The following is a 22,021-nucleotide window of genomic DNA, read 5'->3' on the forward strand; positions in this document are numbered from 1 at the left end:
TACCGAATGTAACCTATCCACATGGCAAAGTCTGGCAAACTCCCCGTGGTGTACCCAATATGCCAAATACCAGTAACAATGATGGGTCTCACTCTCCTAACCCTGAAAGAGCCTTTAATGTGGCACTTTTTAGAATCTCAGGGCTAAGACAAAGGAGACGTTACTGGTGCCTGCTTGAGAAATCGACGAACACAGGATAATCGTGATCATGATGGAAAGAGAGAAATCTTCAGGTCTGCAATGACTGACCACCTGGGGCCGTGCCTTGATTGCAACAAGGAACACCACTGGAGTAGGGATTGTCCTCAGTCCCAAAGAGGGATGTGACTGTTCTCCTCTTGAATATCTGAAGATGCCCAATACCACCTCCAGCTCATCAAGAGGACGGATTTCACATCTTACGAATGAGCCTAGGTAATCCTGTCATGACATGTAAAATATTAATGCTATTATTCGTATATCTCCTTCTCTGTCAATCAATTCCTAGGACCTCTCAGTAAATAATAGGGTACCTAAATGGAGAGTTTTGTAATGTTACTGTGTTTATGCAAAAGACATGTTTATTAAGTCATCTGGCAAATTTAATGTGAAGTCGAGAGAACCATGCTTCTGTAACTTGCCTTTTGTAAAAATCAGATTCTAGATTTACAAAGGTGAATGAATAGATGTATTCTAAGAGCCTAGATTTAGATTGTACCCCTATGGGTAATCTGAAGAAAACTTGATTTGATTGCAGCTTGGTTCATGAAGGGACTTTAAAAGCTGCCTATGCTATTGTTAGCCTGACCAGTATAGTGGAAGCCAGAGTCTTACCAGGAGGAACCTCAGCTCAAAAGGCAGGATTAATTGCTCTCCCTAGCCTGACAATTGGCTAAAGGGAAGAGAGTAAACAGCAAAACTTGTTCTAAGTATTCGTTTTGTTTTATGTGCACATACAGGCATTTGGAGAGAATAAGGAAATTTTTAAACAGGTCTTAGATTTGGTTCCCTCATGGGACTAATACCACATCTAGAGAGTATTTCTGATAAACCAGATTACTCTGAAGAAAAAAACCATAGAATGAGGTTTTATAAAAGGAAATTCATGGTTTAAGTTTATACACGAAGGTTCCTATATGGGAAGAATAGGAAATATGGCTTCATAAGGCCTGCACCTGATGCCAACAGAGCCAGAGAAGGCTGCTAGAAGCAGTTCTTCTGTTCTCTGCTAGAAGTTCTCTGCTACAAGCTCCAGCAGGAACAAAGGCCTGGGAAGGAATTTCAAAGGGGAACAAAGACAAATCCCAACTCTACCCCCTGGGGAAGACCCTAGGAAAGTACTTCCACCTAGGTAGAAGTCCAGGAGGGGGGCAGGTTGGAGAAATCCTATAAAAGTCACCTTGAACAAAGGAAGCGTTTACATAAGCTGCCATAGTCCTTATGCTGTTTTTGCCCATATGGCCGAGCACATGTGGCAACCAAATGTGTAGCCAGCATCTTCCCTTTTGAGATAAGTACTGGTACTCTCGCTGCCTGTGAAGAAGTCCACGTTCTTGCTTGAGCACATCTCTCTCTCACTTTCTCTCTCTTTTTCTTTCTCTACCCACCTTTTCTTTTTCCATTCTTCAAACCTACAAAAAAGAAGAAATCTATTTTTATTTTTACTTCAGTATTATCTACTTCTGAAATTCTTTTCTGCGCAACTGGATAAAGTCCGGAAATCTGTGTAAAGCCTAGGACCGACTTTGCTTTCCTCCGAAGAGCAACTCCCCTGTCCAGCCTGAGTCCATAGCTCCCTAAGGAACTGGGTGGTAGGGATTAACTCCAGTGCTGAGAAGACCAAGCAGATATCAAGTGTGGCGTGATGGCCATCTTGTTGGGCTAGCAGGACTTAAGGTTTATGCCATGCAGGGGCCCATGGTTGACTCTATCAGTTTTGAACTTCTCAACCGGTTCAGGGGTGGCAGAGGTAAATCATGGGGAACGTGGCAGCATTCTCTCTCCTCCCTTCCTCACATAAGACATGAGTGGGGGCCCACCGACTTCAGGACAATGACCTAAATTTCAGATTTTCCAGTGGAGAAAAAGGCAATCATCTGACAGGTGATCAATATACTGGAACTGTTCATTGCACTATAGTGTCAGTTATAGTACAATGGGGAGAGTCATGCACTTAGCTTGCACAGGGAAGACTCATGTTTAATTACATAAGCACCTCATAAATTTCCATGAATCACTCTGAAGGTAATTCTGGAACACACAGCAGGAGTAAGCCCTCAACACTGGTGTTTGTGGCCAACATACATATAAACACAAATGAAAAGATTAAGAACCCAGGGTTGGTACTGACACCCCAGAGTTCTATCTCCAAAACCTATGAGTTCATTGTACTCATCAGCTGTTTTATAATCTGAACACAACATCTGCAGAGGCTATTTTCTCTTAGAAATACACTGTTCATCCACATTGTTGAATATTTACAATACTCGAATCAGACCGAGACAAATACGCTATAGAGGAGAAAAGGAAACAAAGTCAGATAGGAAGAAATGATCTGAGAGAGCCAGGCCTAGGAATTTCTGTGGTGATTAAATGCAGCAGATGTGAAAAAAGATCACACATCCATGAGGACAGATCCCACAAACAACGCTCAAAAAACATCATCGGTGTCCAACTGATCATAGTGACCATTTCTGAACAAGCAGTTTTGTTCCCTTTTGGCAGTATGTGGGTTTGATGAATTGGTAGAGGGTTTTTTCTATGAATGTATTTGTGTGTGTTCCCCCTTTAACAGCTGAACTGTCAGGATCTGTGTGACCTTAATGTTTCAGTGGGTCTGGGACCAAGTCTACATGTTATATGCTCAGGAAATGCCTTCAAATGAATGAACATATCAGGCCTGCAAAATTCTCTGCAGTAAAAAGTTGAAGAGGGAAGGTTTTGTGTTTTAGTGGATGTGGGAGGTTGGGCTGACTCCTCATAGTGCTTATGATCCAGCGACTATTCCTGCTGGTAGCTGGCCCGACCAGTGTGAGATTGATAGTTTAGTACTGTGATCCTGCAGAACTCAGCAGCCACCAGGACCAGACCAGATGGTGTTCATGTGTCCACGTTTTGTGGGGGGTCTCACTCATGGCATGGTGCAAGCTCTATCCCTTTCACCTACTTCTCTCTCCTGAAAGGTTACATCTTTCTCATCTTGGAACTACCCAGATATACTCTCTTCAATATGGAAGGTACCAGTCAGAGATGTCTATTTCTATTTAAAATAATAAGGAATTCAGGCTTAAGTATCTTACCCACAGTCCGTATCTCTAGTGCCCAGTGACTACATGTTTATATACAAGGGTAACTATTCCATTTCACACACAGTCTCTTGGGAAGCATCTCTGAGCCTGAAGTTGTATTGTTCATTTGAATCCATTGTATTTAAAATGTTTCTACTGTAGTAGAATTTCAGATTTGTTTTAGGTGTGAACAAAGAAAGAATGACCAGAGGAATGGGGAAATGAGAGGGTGGAAGGAGAATCATCTCTCTCATCAGAATCTTGGAATTGTGATCTACTGTTGATAATTGCAGTATTTCTAGAGAGTCCAAATTTGTCCCATTTTTGGGTATCTCAGTACACCAAGTTCAAGAAAGGTCTGGAACTCAGGTCTAAGAGCAGCATGGTGATCTTTGTGCTGGCACGGCTTCAGGAGGAGAAATTCGTGGAAAAATATGGCCTGCTCACGCTACTAATTTCATTCTCACATCTATTTTCTAAAGATTCAATGGCCAGCAGAAGAAAGGACTCAATCATGGAGGAGGAAGATTCTCAGCATAGAGTGATGATCCTACCAGATATCATATAGAGGGTTCTCTGAACAGCGCACTTACATCTGCTGCCTTGCAGATGGCTGGAGGGTTAGATATTCAAAAGGATGAAAGAAAATCTGTTCTTTTCATTGTTCAATGATGTATGAAAGATAAAGCTTGCATTTTTTCTTTATTGTAATGTTTATAATCCTTTTGCCTTGGTTACACATAGTAAAGTGTATATCTTAAAGTTTATCTCTACAGAGATTGGCTCTTTTTGACATCGGCCTCTACCAATTCCTGGACCCTTTAGTCATGTTTGATGATGAACTCTTGGAACACATCACGAAATTATGGCATTGGATCTGTTCCTGATCATAAAGTGAAGTAATCTGATGTGCACTGTTCTCTACATTTTTTTCTTCAGGGGGTGTAGTGGGGAGAACACACCCACCAGTGCTTAGTGCTTACCAGTGAGCTCTGCGCTAAGAGATCACTCCTGGCATTGGGGTTCCAAATGTCGTGTCAGGTATTAAACTTTGGTCAGACATGTGCAAGGCAAATGCTACACACCACTATCTCCAACCCAACAAAAACCTTTCTGTAAATTTCCTGTTTGACCATTTCTTTCTTCTTCTTGTGAGGAACTGTCACACCATTTTTAGAGTTTGCATACACCTAGCTGTGGTGCACTGAGATTGTGTACATAGTTGCCTGGGGAACACAAAGACTCTCAGCGAGTCAATGGGGGAGATATCCTGGGGAATAAACCTTTAAAGGCAGATATTCTGCCAAACAAACTATCCCTGAGCCTATCTGTCCATTTGTAATTATGGGTTCACAGGAAGTGTTTGAACCCAGACCCTTCTGGTTCCACATCATAGAGTATTAAAATTGTGACCAGAAGAGGTTTATTCAGAGCAAAGTCAATTCATTGGAAGAAAATAACAGGTCGGACTTTTTAATCTCTGGGGTTCCAGCGGAGCCCTGATGCCTCTCCCCCTTGAGATCCGGGTTGGGGATGGCTGATCAACTAGAACATTAAAACTCAGTAAAGAAATAATGGCTCTGAAGGAAGAAATAGAAGACACAGGGCTAATAAATCTATACAGGAATTTATACTCCCCCCGAAAAGAATATACATTCTTTTCAAGGCACATGGAACATTTTCCAGAATAGACCATGCGCAGGGCCACAAAGCATACTTCAACATAATCAGGGAGATAGAAATAGTATCTATTTCTAACAAGTTTTTCAGACCACAATGCACTGAATATAGAAGCGAATCACACACAGACACAAAGAAACTGTAAATTGAACACTCAGTGTTGAACAACGAGTGGGTCAGGAAGGAAGTCAAGGAAGAAATCAAAAGATACCTGGAAGCAAAGAAGAATGAAGACACGAGATAACAGAAACTATGAGACGCAGCTAAAGCAATGGTAAGGGGACAATTTATAGCTAAGCAAGCATTTCAAAGAAGGGAAGAAAAGGCCCACATAAACAACTTGACTTCACAGCTCAAGATCTTAGAAAAGGACCAACAAAAAGAGCCCAAATGAGGTAGAATAGATCATAAAATCTAGAGTAGAAATCAACAACATGGAAACCAAAAAACCAATCTGAAAAATGAATGAAAACAAGAACTGGTTCTTCGAGAAACTAAACAAAATAGATAAACCACCAGCAAGACTCACAAAGAGAGAGAGAGAGAGGGAGAGAGAGAGAGAGAGAGAGAATCCTAATAAACCGATTCAGAAATAAGAAGGGGGATATCACAACAGAAACCAAAGAAATTCTAAAGATCATCAGAGACTGCTATGAAAGTCTGTAAGCCTCAAAACAAGAGAACCTAGAAGAAATGGATAAATTCCTGGATTCTCATAATCTCCGTAGGCTGAATCAAGAATATCTAGAATACCTGAACAATCCTATTAACATCACGGAAATTGAAAGGAAATCAAGTGTTCCCAAAAACAAAAGCCCAGGTCCAGATGGATACACTAAACAAAGTTTTCCAAACATTTAAAGAGGACCTATTTCCAGTTCTTCTCAAGCTTTTCCAGGAAATTGAAGAAACAGAAACACTCCCAAATAGTTTCTATGAAGCCCATATCTAATACCAAAAGGAAACAAAGACACCACAAGAAAACTACAGGCTGACATCTCTGATGAACACGGATGCAAAGATTCTCAACAAAATACTAGCAAATTGAATTCTACAACTCATCAAAAAGATCATACACCATGACCAAGTGGCATTCATCCCAGAGATGAAAGAATGGTTTAACAATCGGAAATCAATCAATATAATCCACCATATCAACAAAAGAAAAGACAAAAACCATATGATCATATCAGTAGATGCAGAGAAAGCATTTGACAATATCTAGCACCATTTATGATGAAAACCCTCTCCAAAATTGGTTTAGAGGGGACTTTCCTCAATATAGTAAAGCCATCTACCACAAGACTACAGCAAGCATCATCCTCAATGGGGAAAAACAGAGAATTCCCTCTAAGATCAGGGACAAGACAAGAAAGTCCACTTTCTCCACTGCTGTTCAATATAGTACTGGAATTACTGGTAATAGCGGTTAGGCAAGAAAAAGATATTAAGTGTATTCAGGTAGGAAAGGAAGAAATCAAGCTCTCACTATTTGCAGATGATAAGATACTATATTTAGAGAACCCTAAAACCTCTACCAAGAAACTCCTAGAGACATATTCTTTATTAGTAAAATTGCAGGCTATAAAATCTATACCCAAAAGTCCATAGCTTTCCTATATGCAAATAGCGAGAGAGAAGAAAGTGACATAAAAAAACAATTTCATTCACTGTTGTGCCTTACAAAATCAAGAACCTAGGAATCAGCTTAACTAAGGACGTGAAAGACCTGTACAAAGAAAACTAAAAACTCTACTTCAGCAAATAAAAGAGGACACGAGGAAATGAAAACATATCCCCTGTTCATGGATCAGGAGAATTAACATTGTCAAGATGACAAAATTCTCCAAAACACTGTACAAATTCAATGCGATCCCTATAACAATACACATGACATTCTTCAAAGAAATGGAGCAAACACTCCTGAAATTCATATGGAACAATAAACACCCACGAATGCTAAAAGGAAAATGGGAGGAATCAACCTCCCCAATTCAAACTATAGTACAAAGCAGTAGCAATTTAAACTGCATGGTACTGGAACAAAGGCAGAGCCGCAGACCATTGGAACAGGGTTGAATATACTGACATCTCCCCCCAAACATATGATCATCTAATATTTGATAGGGGAGCAAGAAATGTGAAATGGAAGAAGGAAAGCCTCTCCAACAAATTGTGCTGGAAAAACTGGACAGCTACATGCAAAAAAATGGGCTCAGATCTCTACCTAACACCGTATACAAAAGTCAGATCAAAATGGATTAAAGACCTCAACATAAGACAAGAATTTAGAGCGCACATTGTAGACAAGGTTGGCAAAACCTTCCACGACCTTGAAGCGAATGGTATCTTCAATGATGACATGCCAAGCAAGTAAAAACAGAGATAGACAAATGGGACTATCTTAAACTGAGAAGATTCTGCACCTCAAAAGAAACAGTGAGTAAAATACAAAGACAGTCTACAGAATGGGAAAGGATATTCGCCCAACACCATCCAAGAAGGGGTTGATATCAAGGATATACAAAGCACTAGTTGAACTCCACAAGAAGAAAACATCCAACCTCATCAAAAAATGGGGTGAAAAAATGAAAAGAAACTATCTCAAAGAAGAAATCCGATTGGCAAAAAGGTACATGAGAAAATGCTGTACATCACTAATCATCAGGGAGATGCAGATCAAAACAAAAATGAGATATCATCTCAAACCATAAAGACTGGCCCACATCCAAAAGAACAAAAGCAACTGTTGTTGGCACGGATGTGGCAAGAAAGGGACACTCCTTCACTGATGATGAGAATGCCAACTGGTTCACCCCTTTTGGAAAACAGTATGGACGATTCTCCAAAAATTAGAAATTGAGCTCCCATTTGACCTAGCAATATCACTCCTGGGAATATATCCCGGAGAGGCCAAAAGGTACAGTCGAAATGACATCCTCACTTCTATGTTCATTGCTGCACTGTTCACAATAGCCAAAATTTGGAAAAATCCCGAGTGCCCGAGAACTGATGACTGGTTAAAGAAACGTTGATGCATCTACACATTGGAGTACTATTTGGCTGTTAGGAAAGATGAAATCATGAAATTTACATACAAGTGGTACTAAATGGAAAGTATCAAGCTAAGTGAAATGAGTCAGAAAGAGAGGGGCAGACATAGAAAGATTGCATTCATCTGGGGATATAAAGTAACAAAATAGGAGACTAATACCAAAGAATAGTCGAGACAAGTACCAGGAGGTTGACTCCATGGCTTGAAGGACAGTCTCACATGCTAGTGGAAAAGGCAGCTCAGATAGAGAAGGGAACACCAAGTAAAGGGTGTTGGGAAGATCTTCCCAGGATCGGAGATGCATGCTGAAAGTAGACTATAGACCGAACAAGATTGCCACTTAATTCCCATTTTGGAAAACTCAGCTCCCAAAAGGACAGAGAGAACAAAAATGAATGCCCTGCCACAGAGGCAGGATGGGGTGGGGGGAATGGGGGTGGGAGGGATAATGGGATCATTGGTGCTGGAGATTCGTGTAGGGATGGTTACTCCATCATTATATAATTGAAACTCAAGTACGATAGCTTGCAAGTATACTCTACATCATAATGTTTCACTAATAAATAGTAATAACAATAATAAATTAATAAATGAATAAACTCATTATTCAAAATGCTACAGTATGACAATGTTGTCTTAGCTAAATGGGAGGATTGCCCATTGCTTTTTAATAAACCTATTTATTAAACAATATATTCGGGATTTAGTTGAAACACCTTAAGAGAACAAACCATTCCACAATATTAGATTCCATTATTCTTGCTTCTTCTAGCGGAGGAAATGTAAACTTCTTGCTCCAGAACACCAGAAAGTGATTATGAATTGGTGAAGAGAGCCTGTGTCTGGACCATCAATGAAAATAGGGTCATACAGATGATGACTTAGGGCTCTGACCACTAGGAACACAGAGCTCTGAGGAGAAAGAAACATGCATGTTTCTTTGGAGAGACTCTCCTCTAGAGAAATTCAAACAGTTAGGAGGAAGCAAAGCACAGGCTATATGGTCAGTGTAGGGACCTTGCAGAACTTTCTCTTTTTTTAGAATAACACATTTACCAGGATTTCTTCTCTGGCTGAACAAGAATAAAGTCCTAAATATGCCCCACCCCCTCTTTCTCTCCTGCCCTGAGTAAAGAATCATGATTCAGTTGTGGGCTGGAGCGATAGCACAGCGGGTAGGGCGTTCGCCTTACAAGCGGCCAACATGGCCGACCCGAGTTCGATTCCTCCGCCCCTCTCGGAGAGCCCGGCAAGCTACCGGGAGTATTCGATATGCCAGACACAGTAACAACAAAGTCTCCAATGGAGACGTTACTGGGCCCGCTCGAGCAAATCGACGATCAACGGGAGGGCCTTTACCTTTACCTTTACCTTAGTGTGTTGAAAACCAATGCAAAAATATATAATGTGACTCTCACTGGTATGGAGGACTAAAGCTGCTGGGCCCCAGGAAGCAATATATAGAATCCTGGCACCAGCTAAGCAAGCACAAGGTTGTTTATCTGGTGAAGTCACAGCTGTGGAGTCAAAGATGTAGGCACACCACATGTAGTCAAATAGGTACAGAAACCCCTTCTTGCCATGGTGAATAGGAACCACTGAGTTGTCTTATAATCCCCCAGATGTTCTCAAGGTTTCTGTGTGAGTGTTAGTGCTCCCATGTGCATGCATGCCCACACACAGCTTCTCTCTCTCTCTCTCTCTCTCTCTCTCTCTCTCTGTCTCTCTCTCTCTCTCCTCCTTGCCCTCCTCCTCCTCCCTTGCTCTCTTATGAGGTATACACACAGATCATAGGGCAAAGTCAAGTATACCAAGTGGTTTCTAATACTCTTCAGGTCAAATTTTCTACTCATACACCTCTTATCTGATATCTTGGAAGATTGTTGCGATATACTCTATGTGATTCCCATGTTTCTAACTCCCAGAGAAGTACTTATAGATGCTAAGTGTAAAAAAAAATCCTAACTAAAATGTTACAAAGACCTAAGATGATTATCTATTAGGAAAATGTTTAGTGTTCTTCAAGACCACAGTTTTGAGTATATTTTGGTCATTTTTCAAAAAAATAGAATTTTTTAAAGTTAAGCAAGATAAGTATAGCTGCAAAAGCAACCAACTCAACACTCTTTTGAATCCATCAATAGTTTTAAGTATTTGATAGAATCAATCACCAATAATGATCCAGGAAAAGCAAAAAGATTAGGTAGACTGAATACTTATCTGGGTCCTAAGACATATATTTTTATATTTTGTGATAAAGTTTCCCTTTGCTTCTTATTTCTTTGTTCTCTGTGCAAATATATTTTGGAGTTTTATTTGAGTTTTGCTTAGTTGCTCGATAAGTTGTTCACTTTGAAAGCAGTTGATTATTGGCCATGTCTTCTCACTCATTATTTTAGTTTAGGAAAAGTTCATGTGATATTTTGGAATTTTTTCAGATGACTGGAATTTTTTCACCAAATGTAGACACATTTAATTGTGCAGGCAACCAGTGTCTAAAATTACACACAAACCTTTACTAATTACTTAAAATATTGTCCTTTCCCTTGGCATCTATGTGCTCAAATTTCCCAGAGGGTTGTTTCATTTTCACATCAGGTAAGTAACCAGCTGACTCAACTTCTTTAAGGAGTCTGGGACACATAAAATTTATATCACTCATACGTGACATAGCATTGTAGGACTGTAGCACTGTCCTTCCATTGTTTATCGATTTGCTCTAGTGGGCCCAGTAACGTCTCCGTTGTGAGACTTGCTGTTACTGTGTTTGGCATATCAGATATGTCATGGGGAACTTTCCAGGCTTTGCCGTGCGGGTGAGATACTCTAGGTAGCTTGCTGGGCTCTCTGAGAGGGGTGGAGGAATAGAACCCGGGTCAGCTACATCTGCTGCATGCAAAACAAATGCCCTACTGGAGGAAGAACAGACCTCGGGGGGGAGGAGAGAACACGACCCTGGCCCCGGCCTATACCAGGATATGTGACATATACAGAATAAATAAGGATATGGACAATGTCCACTGATAATAAATGTCCATTGATAATACTTGGACATTGGATTATAGATATGAGAGGGCAGGATGGAGGGGAGATAAGGAGTTGTGAAGTCACAAGGCGGTATATGTGGAGGGTTTAAACACAGAGGGGGTGACCAAGGGAGTAAAAGTATGCACCCAACCCATCATTGTCAACCAACAAGGAATGGGTATATGGGTGAGGTGGAAGGATTGTTGAAGCAGAGGTGACATAGGGACAGGGATAGAGGGTCACAGAGATTTTGGTGGTGGTGCTGTTCGGTAACTTATACACCAGGATCATAAATTTAATAACCACTGAAACCTAACCCTACTACTAAAAATATATAAATGATAATTAAAGGAAGCAGAATAAATTTAAGAGACAATGAAATCACAGATATACGTACACTAAGATTCAATTATGATCATGATCACGATCATCCTGTTGTTCTTCAATTTCCTCGAGCAGGCACCAGTAATGTTTCCTTCCTAGCCCTGAGATTGAAATAGACCCATTTTAATGCTCTTTCAGGATTAGGAGAATGAGACACATTATTGTTACTGGTATTTGGCATATTGAGTATGACACGGGAAGTTTGCCAGACTCTGCCCTGCGGGCAAGATACTTTTGGTAGCCTACCAGGTTCTCCAAAGGAAGAATAAGATAATAAGATGTCGTGAGGCTCCAAATGTGTCCACGCACTTTCAGGAGCTGGGTTTTATAGTCTCTGAGTCTTGGCTGTTGATGGGACCAACCTGGCGCTGGAGGCAGCTGGTGGGTGTGACGCCTACCTACTGGAAGATGGGAATCTGGGTGGAGGAGGCCCAGCCCCAGTCCGAGTAGGCTTGGAGAACTCAGCCCAGGGACCCAAATGCCTGGGTTCCTCTGCCAGTTCTTTCATACATGTGGCCCGTTCAGACGTGTGCAGAGTTGTCCCATCATGGCCGAGTCTCCTGCCCCCGCATCTGGTTGTCCTCACCGGGGCCCCTTGGATGGGGGAGGGTTGAGTTTCTCTCCTCCCCCCACCCTGAGCAGAGCCCCAGCAGCTGAGGACCTCTGGAGCCAGCCACGCCCATGCTGGGACCACTCTCCATACATCGGATGGGCCTCATGCATGAAATAACTGGCAGAGGAGCCCAGGTATGCTGGGCCCGGGGCTAAGGTCTCCAAGCCTACTCGGATTGGGACTGAGCCTTCTCCAACCAGACCCCCTACTTTCCAGTAGGTAGGCATCACACACACCAGAAACCGCCAGTGCCAGATTGGTCCCATCAACGGCCAAGACACAGATACTATAAAACCCAGCTCCCGGAGGAGAACAGTGCAGAGTCTCCTGCCCCTGCACCTGGCTGTTCTCACCGGGGCCCCTTGGAGGGGAGAGGGTTGAGTTTCTCTCCCCCTCCCCGCCCTGAGCAGAGCCCCAGCAGCCGAGGACCTCCGGAGCCAGCCACGGCCATGCTGGGAACACTCTCCACACGTCCGGAAGGGCCTCATGCATGAAACATTCAATTACAATACACAGAAATTATGAACGTACATTAATGACTAAAGCAAGTGGACAAACATTTCAAAGAATATCATCAAAGAAAATGATGATACCAATGTTTCCATGATTTACTACAGAAAGAATCTAAAAATCACTACAGCAAGGAGGAAAAACTTTAAAATTTACACCCTGAGGCATTATGATTAGTTGTAATTTAGGGCTCTCAAGGGCTCTCCTTGATTTACAGATGGTTTGAATAGATGCTGGGGTAGTCAGTGGTTCAGAATCTGTGGCTGAGAAGGCATTTCCACTGGCTTGCATCTTATATTCTTATTGATGAGCATCAGTTTCCCAATGAGAAGAAAGATCATCCTGTTACCCTGTCAGTTTCCAACTTGGAGCCACTGTTCATCACATTTCTTTCTCTTTTTTGTGTTTGGGTGTTAAACCCATCAATGCTCAAGGGTTACTCCTGGCTCTTTACTCAGGGATCACTCCTGTTAGTGCTTGGGGAACCATATGGGATGCTGGGATTGAACCTGAGTTGGCTGTGTGTAAAGCAAATGGCTCCCCCTCCCTACCCCTCTGTTGTGTATTGCTCAGGCCCACCACCTCACATTACTTGAGGCAAACATTTACCTGCATTTAGCAGCTCTTCATTTTTGGATTCACCAAACTGATAGAGGACAAGGCAAGGGGAAGTGTTGACCGGGAACAATAAGTCTCAATAAGCTCTCTCTTCTTTGAGTGAAGACTAAGGCTCAGAGTAACTTATCTATGACATTGCTATGGTGCTTTGTTGAGGAAGAAAGTGTAGACAGCTCTAGTCTCAAACCCAAATGTTTTTTAATGTCATGGGGATGGGAATAAGGCCAGGGATCCAGCCCAGGGCTTCTTACCTGCAAGACAGGTGCTCTGCCACCAGAACCATGCCCTCCTCCCACCACCAGTTATACTCTACATTTGAGAAAGAGGAAAAAAAACATTTTCAGGACAGCAAGCTAGCTCACAGTTTGAGCACATGATATGTAGGCAGAAGACCCCAGTCAGTGCCCTGAGTATCACTGGGGCAAATCCTGCATGCCAAAATGCCATTTTTACTTTGGAACGGGTAAGGGCATAGGAGAATGTAAAAGTGAATTCTTTATGCTAGCCACTCATTCTAGCCCAGTTTGGACTAGTATAAATTTCTGAGATTATTGTGGGCAATAGAAGTAGCCTAATGACCAAGCACATGCCTACCATGTTAGATGCTCCGAGTTCCATCCCTGGCACCACATGCTCAGAAGCATGTGGGACACCTGCTGCCCATCCCAGTTCTGCTGAGGGTGGTCTCTTAAAGAAAGATTAGTGCCGGAGTGATAGTACAGCAGGTGGGACTCATGCCTTGCATGGGATTGACCTGGGATTGATCCTCATATGTAGCTCTGAGCACCACCAGGAATGAGCTGTAAGCCCTGAGAACTACCAGGTGTGGCTTAAAACAAAGACATTAAATTGCTTTTCTATACCGGCCTTGGAAGGCTGGAACGATAGCACAGCAGTAGAGCATTTGCCTTGCACATGTCTGGGCTGACCCGGGTTCAATTCCTCCGCTCCTCTCGGAGAGCCCGGCAAGCTACCAAGACTATCTCACCCACAGGGCAAAGCCTGGCAAGCTACCCATGACGTATTCTATATGCCAAACACAGTAACAACAAGTCTCACAATGGAGGCATTACTGGGCCCACTCGAGAAAATCAATGAACAATGGGAGGACAGTGCTACAGTGCTACAGTAACTTATAGATATTTTACATGAAATGATAGAAAAATTATCTTATGAACATAAAAAGTTTAATCCTCAAAACCCCACACCTTTATTTTAACATCATTTAAAAATAATGATAGGTCACAACAGGAAGAAATGATTTCTGATAAGCAATAATGGTTCAAAATGTGAACCTTAATGCCCCAACCATATTAGCAGAATGAACATAGGGCCAGAGTGAGATACAGGGTTATGAGAGGCTAGGGACAGTTTTTGTCTCACTTCTCCTCTGCCTGTGTCACTGTGGGTTAACCAAAGCTGCTCCCAGTACCATGGTTAACCCCACAGTAGTAGTCGGCCTCATCTTCTGCTTGGATGTTCTGGATGGTCAGAAATCGGTCCAGACCAGATCCTGATCCCGAGAAGCGATCAGGGATCCCTTCTCCCTTGGATCCTATCTGACCATTAGGACCCACACGCATTACAAACTGGGGGCCTTTTCCTGGGCCCTGCTGATACCAATCCACACCATAGTTAGTGTAGCCACTGCTCAGGGTACAGGTAAGCTTTACTGAGGTTTTCGGGGAGGCAGATGCTGAAGGTGCTTGAGTCAGAACAGGCTGAGAGAGGGACCCTGAAAACACAGACATCTGTTAAACACTTTCAAAAGGTCAGCAAAGAAGAACATTACTGCTGTGTGGGGCAGGAAATTTTCAGTAGTTTGTTATGAAGACAAATACTCTCACCTATGCAGTGAAGGAGGAAGGAGAGGAGAAAGAGTGGAGTCATGGCCATGGTGCAGAAAGGCAGAACTCTGTGAGACAGGTTTGTCTCAGGTTTCTTATACCCTCAGACTCAGGGAAAAGTCCTCCTCCGCCCCCCCCACCATGCAAATATGCCCTTCCTCTCTGATCAATCAACCTCCTTCTGGCCCTTGGTTCCCTCCAATGTCCTAGTCTCAAATCTTGCTGCACTGCCTCTGGGTTGGGTCTGATAAGAAAATACCCATGGGGATAGTGAGAAATCGGTGACTGGGTCCAGTAGCACTGAGAAGGGACCAGATGACAGGTGTTTGATTCACTGGCTAACAGCCTCCTCCACATCACTAAGGCAAGGTGCACAGCGCCCTCTGCTGCCTCGGATTGAAAACATCTTTCACCAGAAAGTTGGTGACTCTCAGAGGCCCCTGCCTCCCTCAGAGCTTGACCTCCTCCCATTTCTGCACATCAAAGAACAAATCCCTTAACATATGCAGCCTCCTACCCCATCTCATTCAACCCTCTTCTCTTTGGGTTTTCCCTGTAGTCAATAACAGATCAGCTTGTAAAGAGTGATAAGAGAAGGGGGTGTCTTAGATTAAAAGTACATGGATAAAAGCACAGAAGAGCAGAAAAAGGTAGTTCAACCATGAACCACTTTCTAGGCTGCTCAATAATCAACATTTCCATTTCCTACATGATCCTCACTAGATCTACCTAATAAACTCTAATGAGTGTTTGTAATTACGAAGAAACTTGGCATTTTCTAGGAAAAGGGATCAACAAAATGCACCTTGAGGGTCATATTTCTTTTTTTTAAATATTAAAAGATAAATGTTTATTTCTATAGCACAGCCATATGTATGTCTGGGGAACCTTGCAAGAACATATATTTCATTTCATAAATTCTTCTGCATATACAGGCAAAAACGTTGAGGAATTTATTGTTCTCTAACTTGTTAATCAGTTATAGGTTCAAAGCCCCAGTTTGGATATACTTATCTTCAAACTGTTCCTGAGCACATAGGAAAATATTACCGAAGAAGGATTATGTTGAGAAGAGGTGTTCAAAGTATCCTTGAATCTAGGACAATGAGCTTTAAGTGAGAAATAATTTCTTCCTGATTTCTTGAACATAACTGGTCTGTTTAGATTTTCCACTTGCTTCTCATTCAATCTTAGAAGGTTGCATGACACATGATTTTTCCAACTTTTCTAGGTTCTCCAGTTTACTGGCATACAGTCATTCATAAAAACATTTAGGATCTTGGTATTTTTGAGATAGTTATTGTAATTTTTGCCTTTTCATTTCTCATGTGATTTATCTAGTTTTTATTTTTTTTCCCTAACTAAAGGTTAGGCAGATTTGTTTCTTTTGTTCTGTTCTAGACATTTCTCTTATTCTCCGAAGATATAAATTCTCTCATTCAAGAAAAGATAAAAGGTTTTCAAATTGTCTACTTTGGGGGAAGGGTGGAAGTATATCTAGTAGTGTTCAGGGCTTGATCCCGGCTCTGTGTTCAGGCAACTGTGGTGCCAGGGATCAATCCCTGGTTGTGCATGTACAAGGAAAGTGCCTTACCCTCTAGACTATCTCTCAGGTGCCATAAAAAAAAATCTACTCTTAAATGCATTTGCTCAGGAATAATTGGCCATCGTAGTTTTTGAATTGATATCCAGTCTTTTAAATTTTAGACACTGTGATTTTAGGCACTATTAGTGATAATGGATAAAACATTTCACATCCTCCACTGCAGTGTCTACCTCCCTCCACCATTGCCCCAGTATTCCCCCCCTTTAGCTTAAGCTTATTGCTAAAGAACAGTTCTCAGTTTCTGTTGTCTTTGCTCACTTGTTCTTTCCTTCCTGTGTTTCCATGTATTGCCACACAAGACCCTCTGTGAAATGTATTTGTTCCTTACTGACCTTCCATCTGGCTGGTATGTCTAATGCTGAGAGAAGGGTCATTGGGTAGACCTCAATGTATATCAGCTGGTCAAATAGTAGTGACTTAATAAAATTTTCTGCTCTTTCTTTTGGTGTTTACATGGTTTTTTTTAAAAAACAGGAACTTTTATTGTTTAAAGAAAAACAGTTTGTGTAATCGTTGCTGCTTGAATCATTAGAATGGAGACTTCAATTAACATACTCCTAAAGCAAAATTCATTTGTGAGAAAAAAAGAAATAAAAACAAAGCAAACAAACAAAAGCCACATCTTGAAGAAACCATTTTGCAAAGTGTTATATGGAACTAAAGAAGTTTGCATATTCAGTTTATTCAAAATACACATCAATAATTACAGTATAGATTATTACTAAACTATACTGTACTCTGATACTAATTTCTGTATGTTTATCCCTTTATTATGGTTAGTTTCCTTAAATTAATTTTTTTAATTTTTGCTACTTTGTGTCTCTTGATTGTTGCATTTAGACCATTAACTTTGAGAGATATTATTGTTATGGGGTTTTGTTGCATCTTTCTGTAGGGATTGGTTGTGTTTATAAGAATTTTCCTTATCTTATAGGTGCCCCTTTAATCCTTCTTTTAGATTTGGTTTTGAGTCTATGAAGTTCTTCAGCTGTTGTTTACCTAAAAAAATGGTGTATAGTTCCATCCAGTTTGAGTGAGAGTTTAGCTGGATAAAGTATTCTTGGCGAGGTGTTCATTTCATTGAGTTGTTTCACTATATCCCACTATTGCCTTTGGGCTTGGAGGGTTTCCTCTGATAGGTCTGCTGTATTCTAAGGGGTGCTTCTTTGTATGTGATTTCCTTCTTAAACCTTCCTGCTTGTAGTATTGTGTCTCTGTCCACAGCATCCATCGTTCTGACTATGATATGCCTTGAAGTGTTTTTATTCGGGTCTCTTTTAGCTGGCACCCTTCTAGCTCCTTGGTTCTGGAGGTCTGCATTCTTTAACTCTGGGAACTTTACAGCAATGATTTCTTTGACTGTGGCTTTTTCATTGGGTTGGCCTCCCTGTCTTGAAGGTCATATTCCTGAGGTGAGGAAAAGGATAATCAGTAGATTTGAAAGGATTTGAGGATTAGAGAAATTGCAGAGCAAGTTTAAATGTGGCATCCCCTTTCAAGGGTAGACACCATAATTTTCCTAATACAAAGATCTCAATGATTATCTAAGAGGGTGACTCTTGAGAGAGGGTGTGGATCTAATGGGAGAAAGCGAGAATGTTCACAAACAAGTATTGAAACAGAGGTAGTAGAGGGGTGGGAAGTTTATAGTTTAGAGAACTTTGAATGAGAGGACAGTAGGGGATCTGGGTAGTAGCTCAGGGAGAATGCATTGTGAGAAGCAGAAAATTCCTCTGTATGATCATAGAAAAGGGGGGAATGTGAGAAGCAGTTAGCTCATCTCTGTTACCCTGGTTGTCAAGATTGTAAGGGGCAGCTCTGGCCAGGAAGGATATGTGACCGAACTGAGCTAATTGGTTGAGTGTACCATGTGTGGGGAGCAACTCTGGCCATGAAGGATATATGACTCAATTGAGCTAATTGACTGAAAGTACCACCCGGTGTTAACACAGACATGGAGTCAGACAGTCAGGAATCAATACATCCGTATCATGTATCCTGCCTAACTGATAAGATGGCTTCTTGATGTTTGGGAAGGTTTTTCTTTCTTAATGTATAGAAATTCTGAATATCTTCCTAATTGAAAATGTTGTCTTGATATATTGTTCTTGTATACTTTTGTTCATTTATGAAATGTTTGAAGATATTTCTGCCTTTGGAGTTGTTTTTCTTTGTGCCTGCTCCTGAGAAACTGTGTGCCCAGGATGTCTATATAAACCCTTGGCTGTAAACCCTGGGGGTCGAGCTCTGACCTGCTTCATCAGGACAAATCTTGGCCCCAGCTAGTTGGAATAATAGAGTCTCTGTGTGTATTTTGCAATCCCACTGGACACTTTGTCTCTCGGAATATTGAGGAGTGGTCTCAGTCCTAACAACATGAAGATAAAGATTGATGCTTGGGGCCAAAGATATATTGTGATTGAGATACATGCAATGAAAGCAGTCAACCCCAAATGGATTTCTGGTATCACATTTCCTCCAAACTCCACCAGGAATAATTTCTAAGCCCAGTGCCAGGAGTCAACCATAGCACCTCCAAGCATGGCCCAGAACCCTCCCCCCACCCCAATACACAAATATATTGTTGCTTTGGGCTTCCATTTATATTTGTTTTGACAATATACACTGAGCATAGAGGCGATGTGGTGTTGGAATCAAAACTGCAGTTTCATATATAAAGTATTTTCTCCATCGCTCAACAATTTTCTTAGCCTGGCATTTAGACTTTTTGTTGATTATTTGGTACAAATTGATTCATGGATTGCGAACAAATTTTCAAACATGAATCTATAAAAATAGTTATAATACAAGAAAAATTTCTTCTTAAATATTAGACCTTAGAGGCTGGAGTGATATCACACGGTCCACCTGGGTTTGATTCCCGGCATCCCATGTGGTCCCCCAAGCACTGCCAGGACTGGTTCCTGAGTGCAGAGCCAGGAGTAACCCCTGTGCATCGCCGGGTGTGACCCAAAAAGGAAAAAATATAATTAAATATTAGAGCTTAAAAATCCCCTGGTAAACTCTTCAAACAATCTTGACATATTAATAGCTTTCATGCCCTAGCTCCTGAATCTCTTCTTGTTGCCCCACCCTTGCAGGTAAAATTCATCTCTCGGTTGACATCCCTGACCTTATTCAGAACAGAAGGCAAATTTCCTCCCTTCAGGTTGGCCCTGGAGCCTTCACATCTGACTTCCACAATACTCAAGGGCCTAGAGTTACATCTCCTGAATTTGGAGGGTCTGTTAAGCAAGTTTCAAACTGCTCACAGTAATACTTCCTGTCACTGGTTGAAGATGGCAAAAACAAAAACAAAAACAAAAAACCCCAAGATAGAGCAACTCAGTGCTTAAATCTTTGGTATTTAAGAGAGCTCTGTAGTACTGTCCTCCCATTGTTCATCGATTTACTGGAGTGGGGCCCCAGTAACGTCTCCATTGTGAGACTTGTTGTTACTGTTTTTGGCTTATCGATTATGCCATGCAGAGCTTGCCAGGCTCTGCCGTATGGGTGGGATACTCTCAGTAGCCTGCCAGGCTCTCCGAGAGGGACAGAGGAATCAAACCTGGGTTGGCCGCATGCAAGGCAAATGCCCTACTACTCCAGTAGTGCTACTGCTCCAGTTCCAGGTTTTTAAACCATTTCCCTACCTGTGCGTGTGTGTCATAGTGAGAATTCCAACTGTAGCCAGCCATGGAGTAGTAGTCAGCCTCATCCAAAGGCTGCAGCCCAGAGATGAGCAGAATCCCTGCATTGGCAAAGGCATCTTTGGATTTAGAAAAGTGACTGCCATAATACTTAGCTATAAGTTAAGAGCATGGTCATGGACAAATTCTGTCAGGATCCAAAAAGTAACAACTATATTAGGATCCTGCTGGGTTAGGAAAGATTCATCTGTCCTGAGCACTGCAGTCTGAGATCTATAGTGAGAGGTCTCCAGGAGAGAAACCCTAAACATTGAATGTATCTCTTACTGTGTCCATACAAAATAATTAATATTAAGAAGTAGAATTAAGATGTTAATTAATTTATTGGACAATGGAAAAGAGAAAAACCCTTAAGTGGCATTTCAACCTTGAGGTGATCTCCAGACTGCAAGAGATCAGAAAGGGCTTTCATATGTTAATTGTGCTACCTGACCTGGGTGTGGTTGTTTCACCCATGCAAAATGTTGGAAGAGAGACTAGAGAGACAGAGGCTGCAAGATGGATCACAGAGAGACTAGCATGGAGGACAGGAGGAGATGGGAATGAGGGGCAGTGTGAGACTGGAATGGGGCTTGCAGTGAGACTGGAATAGCAATTAGGGAGAATGGAATAAATGGCAACTGATCACCAACCAGCCTGGTGGCCCTGTTCTCTCCTTTATGAGTCTGGTGGCAGCTGCGGGCCTGTGTTGGGGAAGCGGCTCATGGCCACTGAAAGCACATGGCAGGAGAGAGACTCCACACTGAAGCCAATCACCCCCCTTTCTATTTTGTGAATACACAATGTTAGTCCATATACAAAGGATCTTTCTGTTATGCAAATATTACCTGAGATCAAAATAAAAATAAATATCAGAGGCATTCTATTTATTCATGTGTAGAGGAGCTTAACACTATGAAACCTGATAATCTCTAGATTTGTCTGGTGTGACAGATTTATTTTCTCTACTTTGCTTTATAAAATGTCTGAGCTTCCAAATTATGCAAGAAATATACTTCTTCTCATCTACCATAAAAGGATCGAAAGACACAATTTTGAAAGGGATTTCTGCTCCTATATTCATTGCAACAATATGCATTAGTCCAAAACTAGAAACACACTGAGTTCAACATCAAAAAGGAGGATAATGAAATCATAGTATATGTAAAAAATGGAATATTATGCAAATATAAGAAAAGATGAAATCATGCAATTTGCTACTATGTGGATGAAATAAGAGGTTATTACGGTGATTGAAATTAGTCAGAGGAAAAGGACAAAGACACAATAATATCTATTATCTGTGGAATATAAAATAAAAGAAAAGAAGGGAATGTCAAATGGTCAAAAGCAACAAAATCTAACAATAGCTTCAAGCGCTTATCTTAACCAAGATAGGGGACAGAGGATATAAGTTTGTCTAAAGAACTGAGTCTCCATGTGGAGTGGGTAGCTGGATGGAATCCTTGAAATAGTAGTGAATGGAAAGAGGTACTGTGGTGATGGGTTGTTGTTGAAATGATGTAGCACTGTAGCTCTGTCCTCCCATTGTTCATCAATCTTCTTAGCGGGCACAGTAATGTCTCCATTGTGAGATTTATTGTTACTGTTTTTGGCATATTAAATAAGCCATGGGGAGCTTGCCAGGTTCTTCCAGGCATGCGGGATACTCTCGTTAGCTTACCGAGCTCTCTGAGAGGGACAGAGGAATTGAACCCAGGTTGGC

The 22,021-nt window shown here is 41.5% G+C and overlaps 1 gene segment (V, D, J or C); it reads right to left on the reverse strand.

The window, feature by feature from the left end:
* Positions 1-14,562: 14,562 nt before the first annotated feature.
* Positions 14,563-15,049, reverse strand: LOC130022790 (immunoglobulin lambda variable 9-49-like). The segment is given in 2 exon segments: positions 14,563-14,888; positions 15,001-15,049. Coding segments are annotated over 2 exon segments (375 nt in total).
* Positions 15,050-22,021: the final 6,972 nt, after the last annotated feature.

Source organism: Sorex fumeus, unplaced genomic scaffold (genome assembly GCF_029834395.1).
Source record: "Sorex fumeus unplaced genomic scaffold, SorFum_2.1 ptg000021l, whole genome shotgun sequence".
Classification (NCBI taxonomy): Eukaryota; Metazoa; Chordata; class Mammalia; order Eulipotyphla; family Soricidae; genus Sorex; species Sorex fumeus.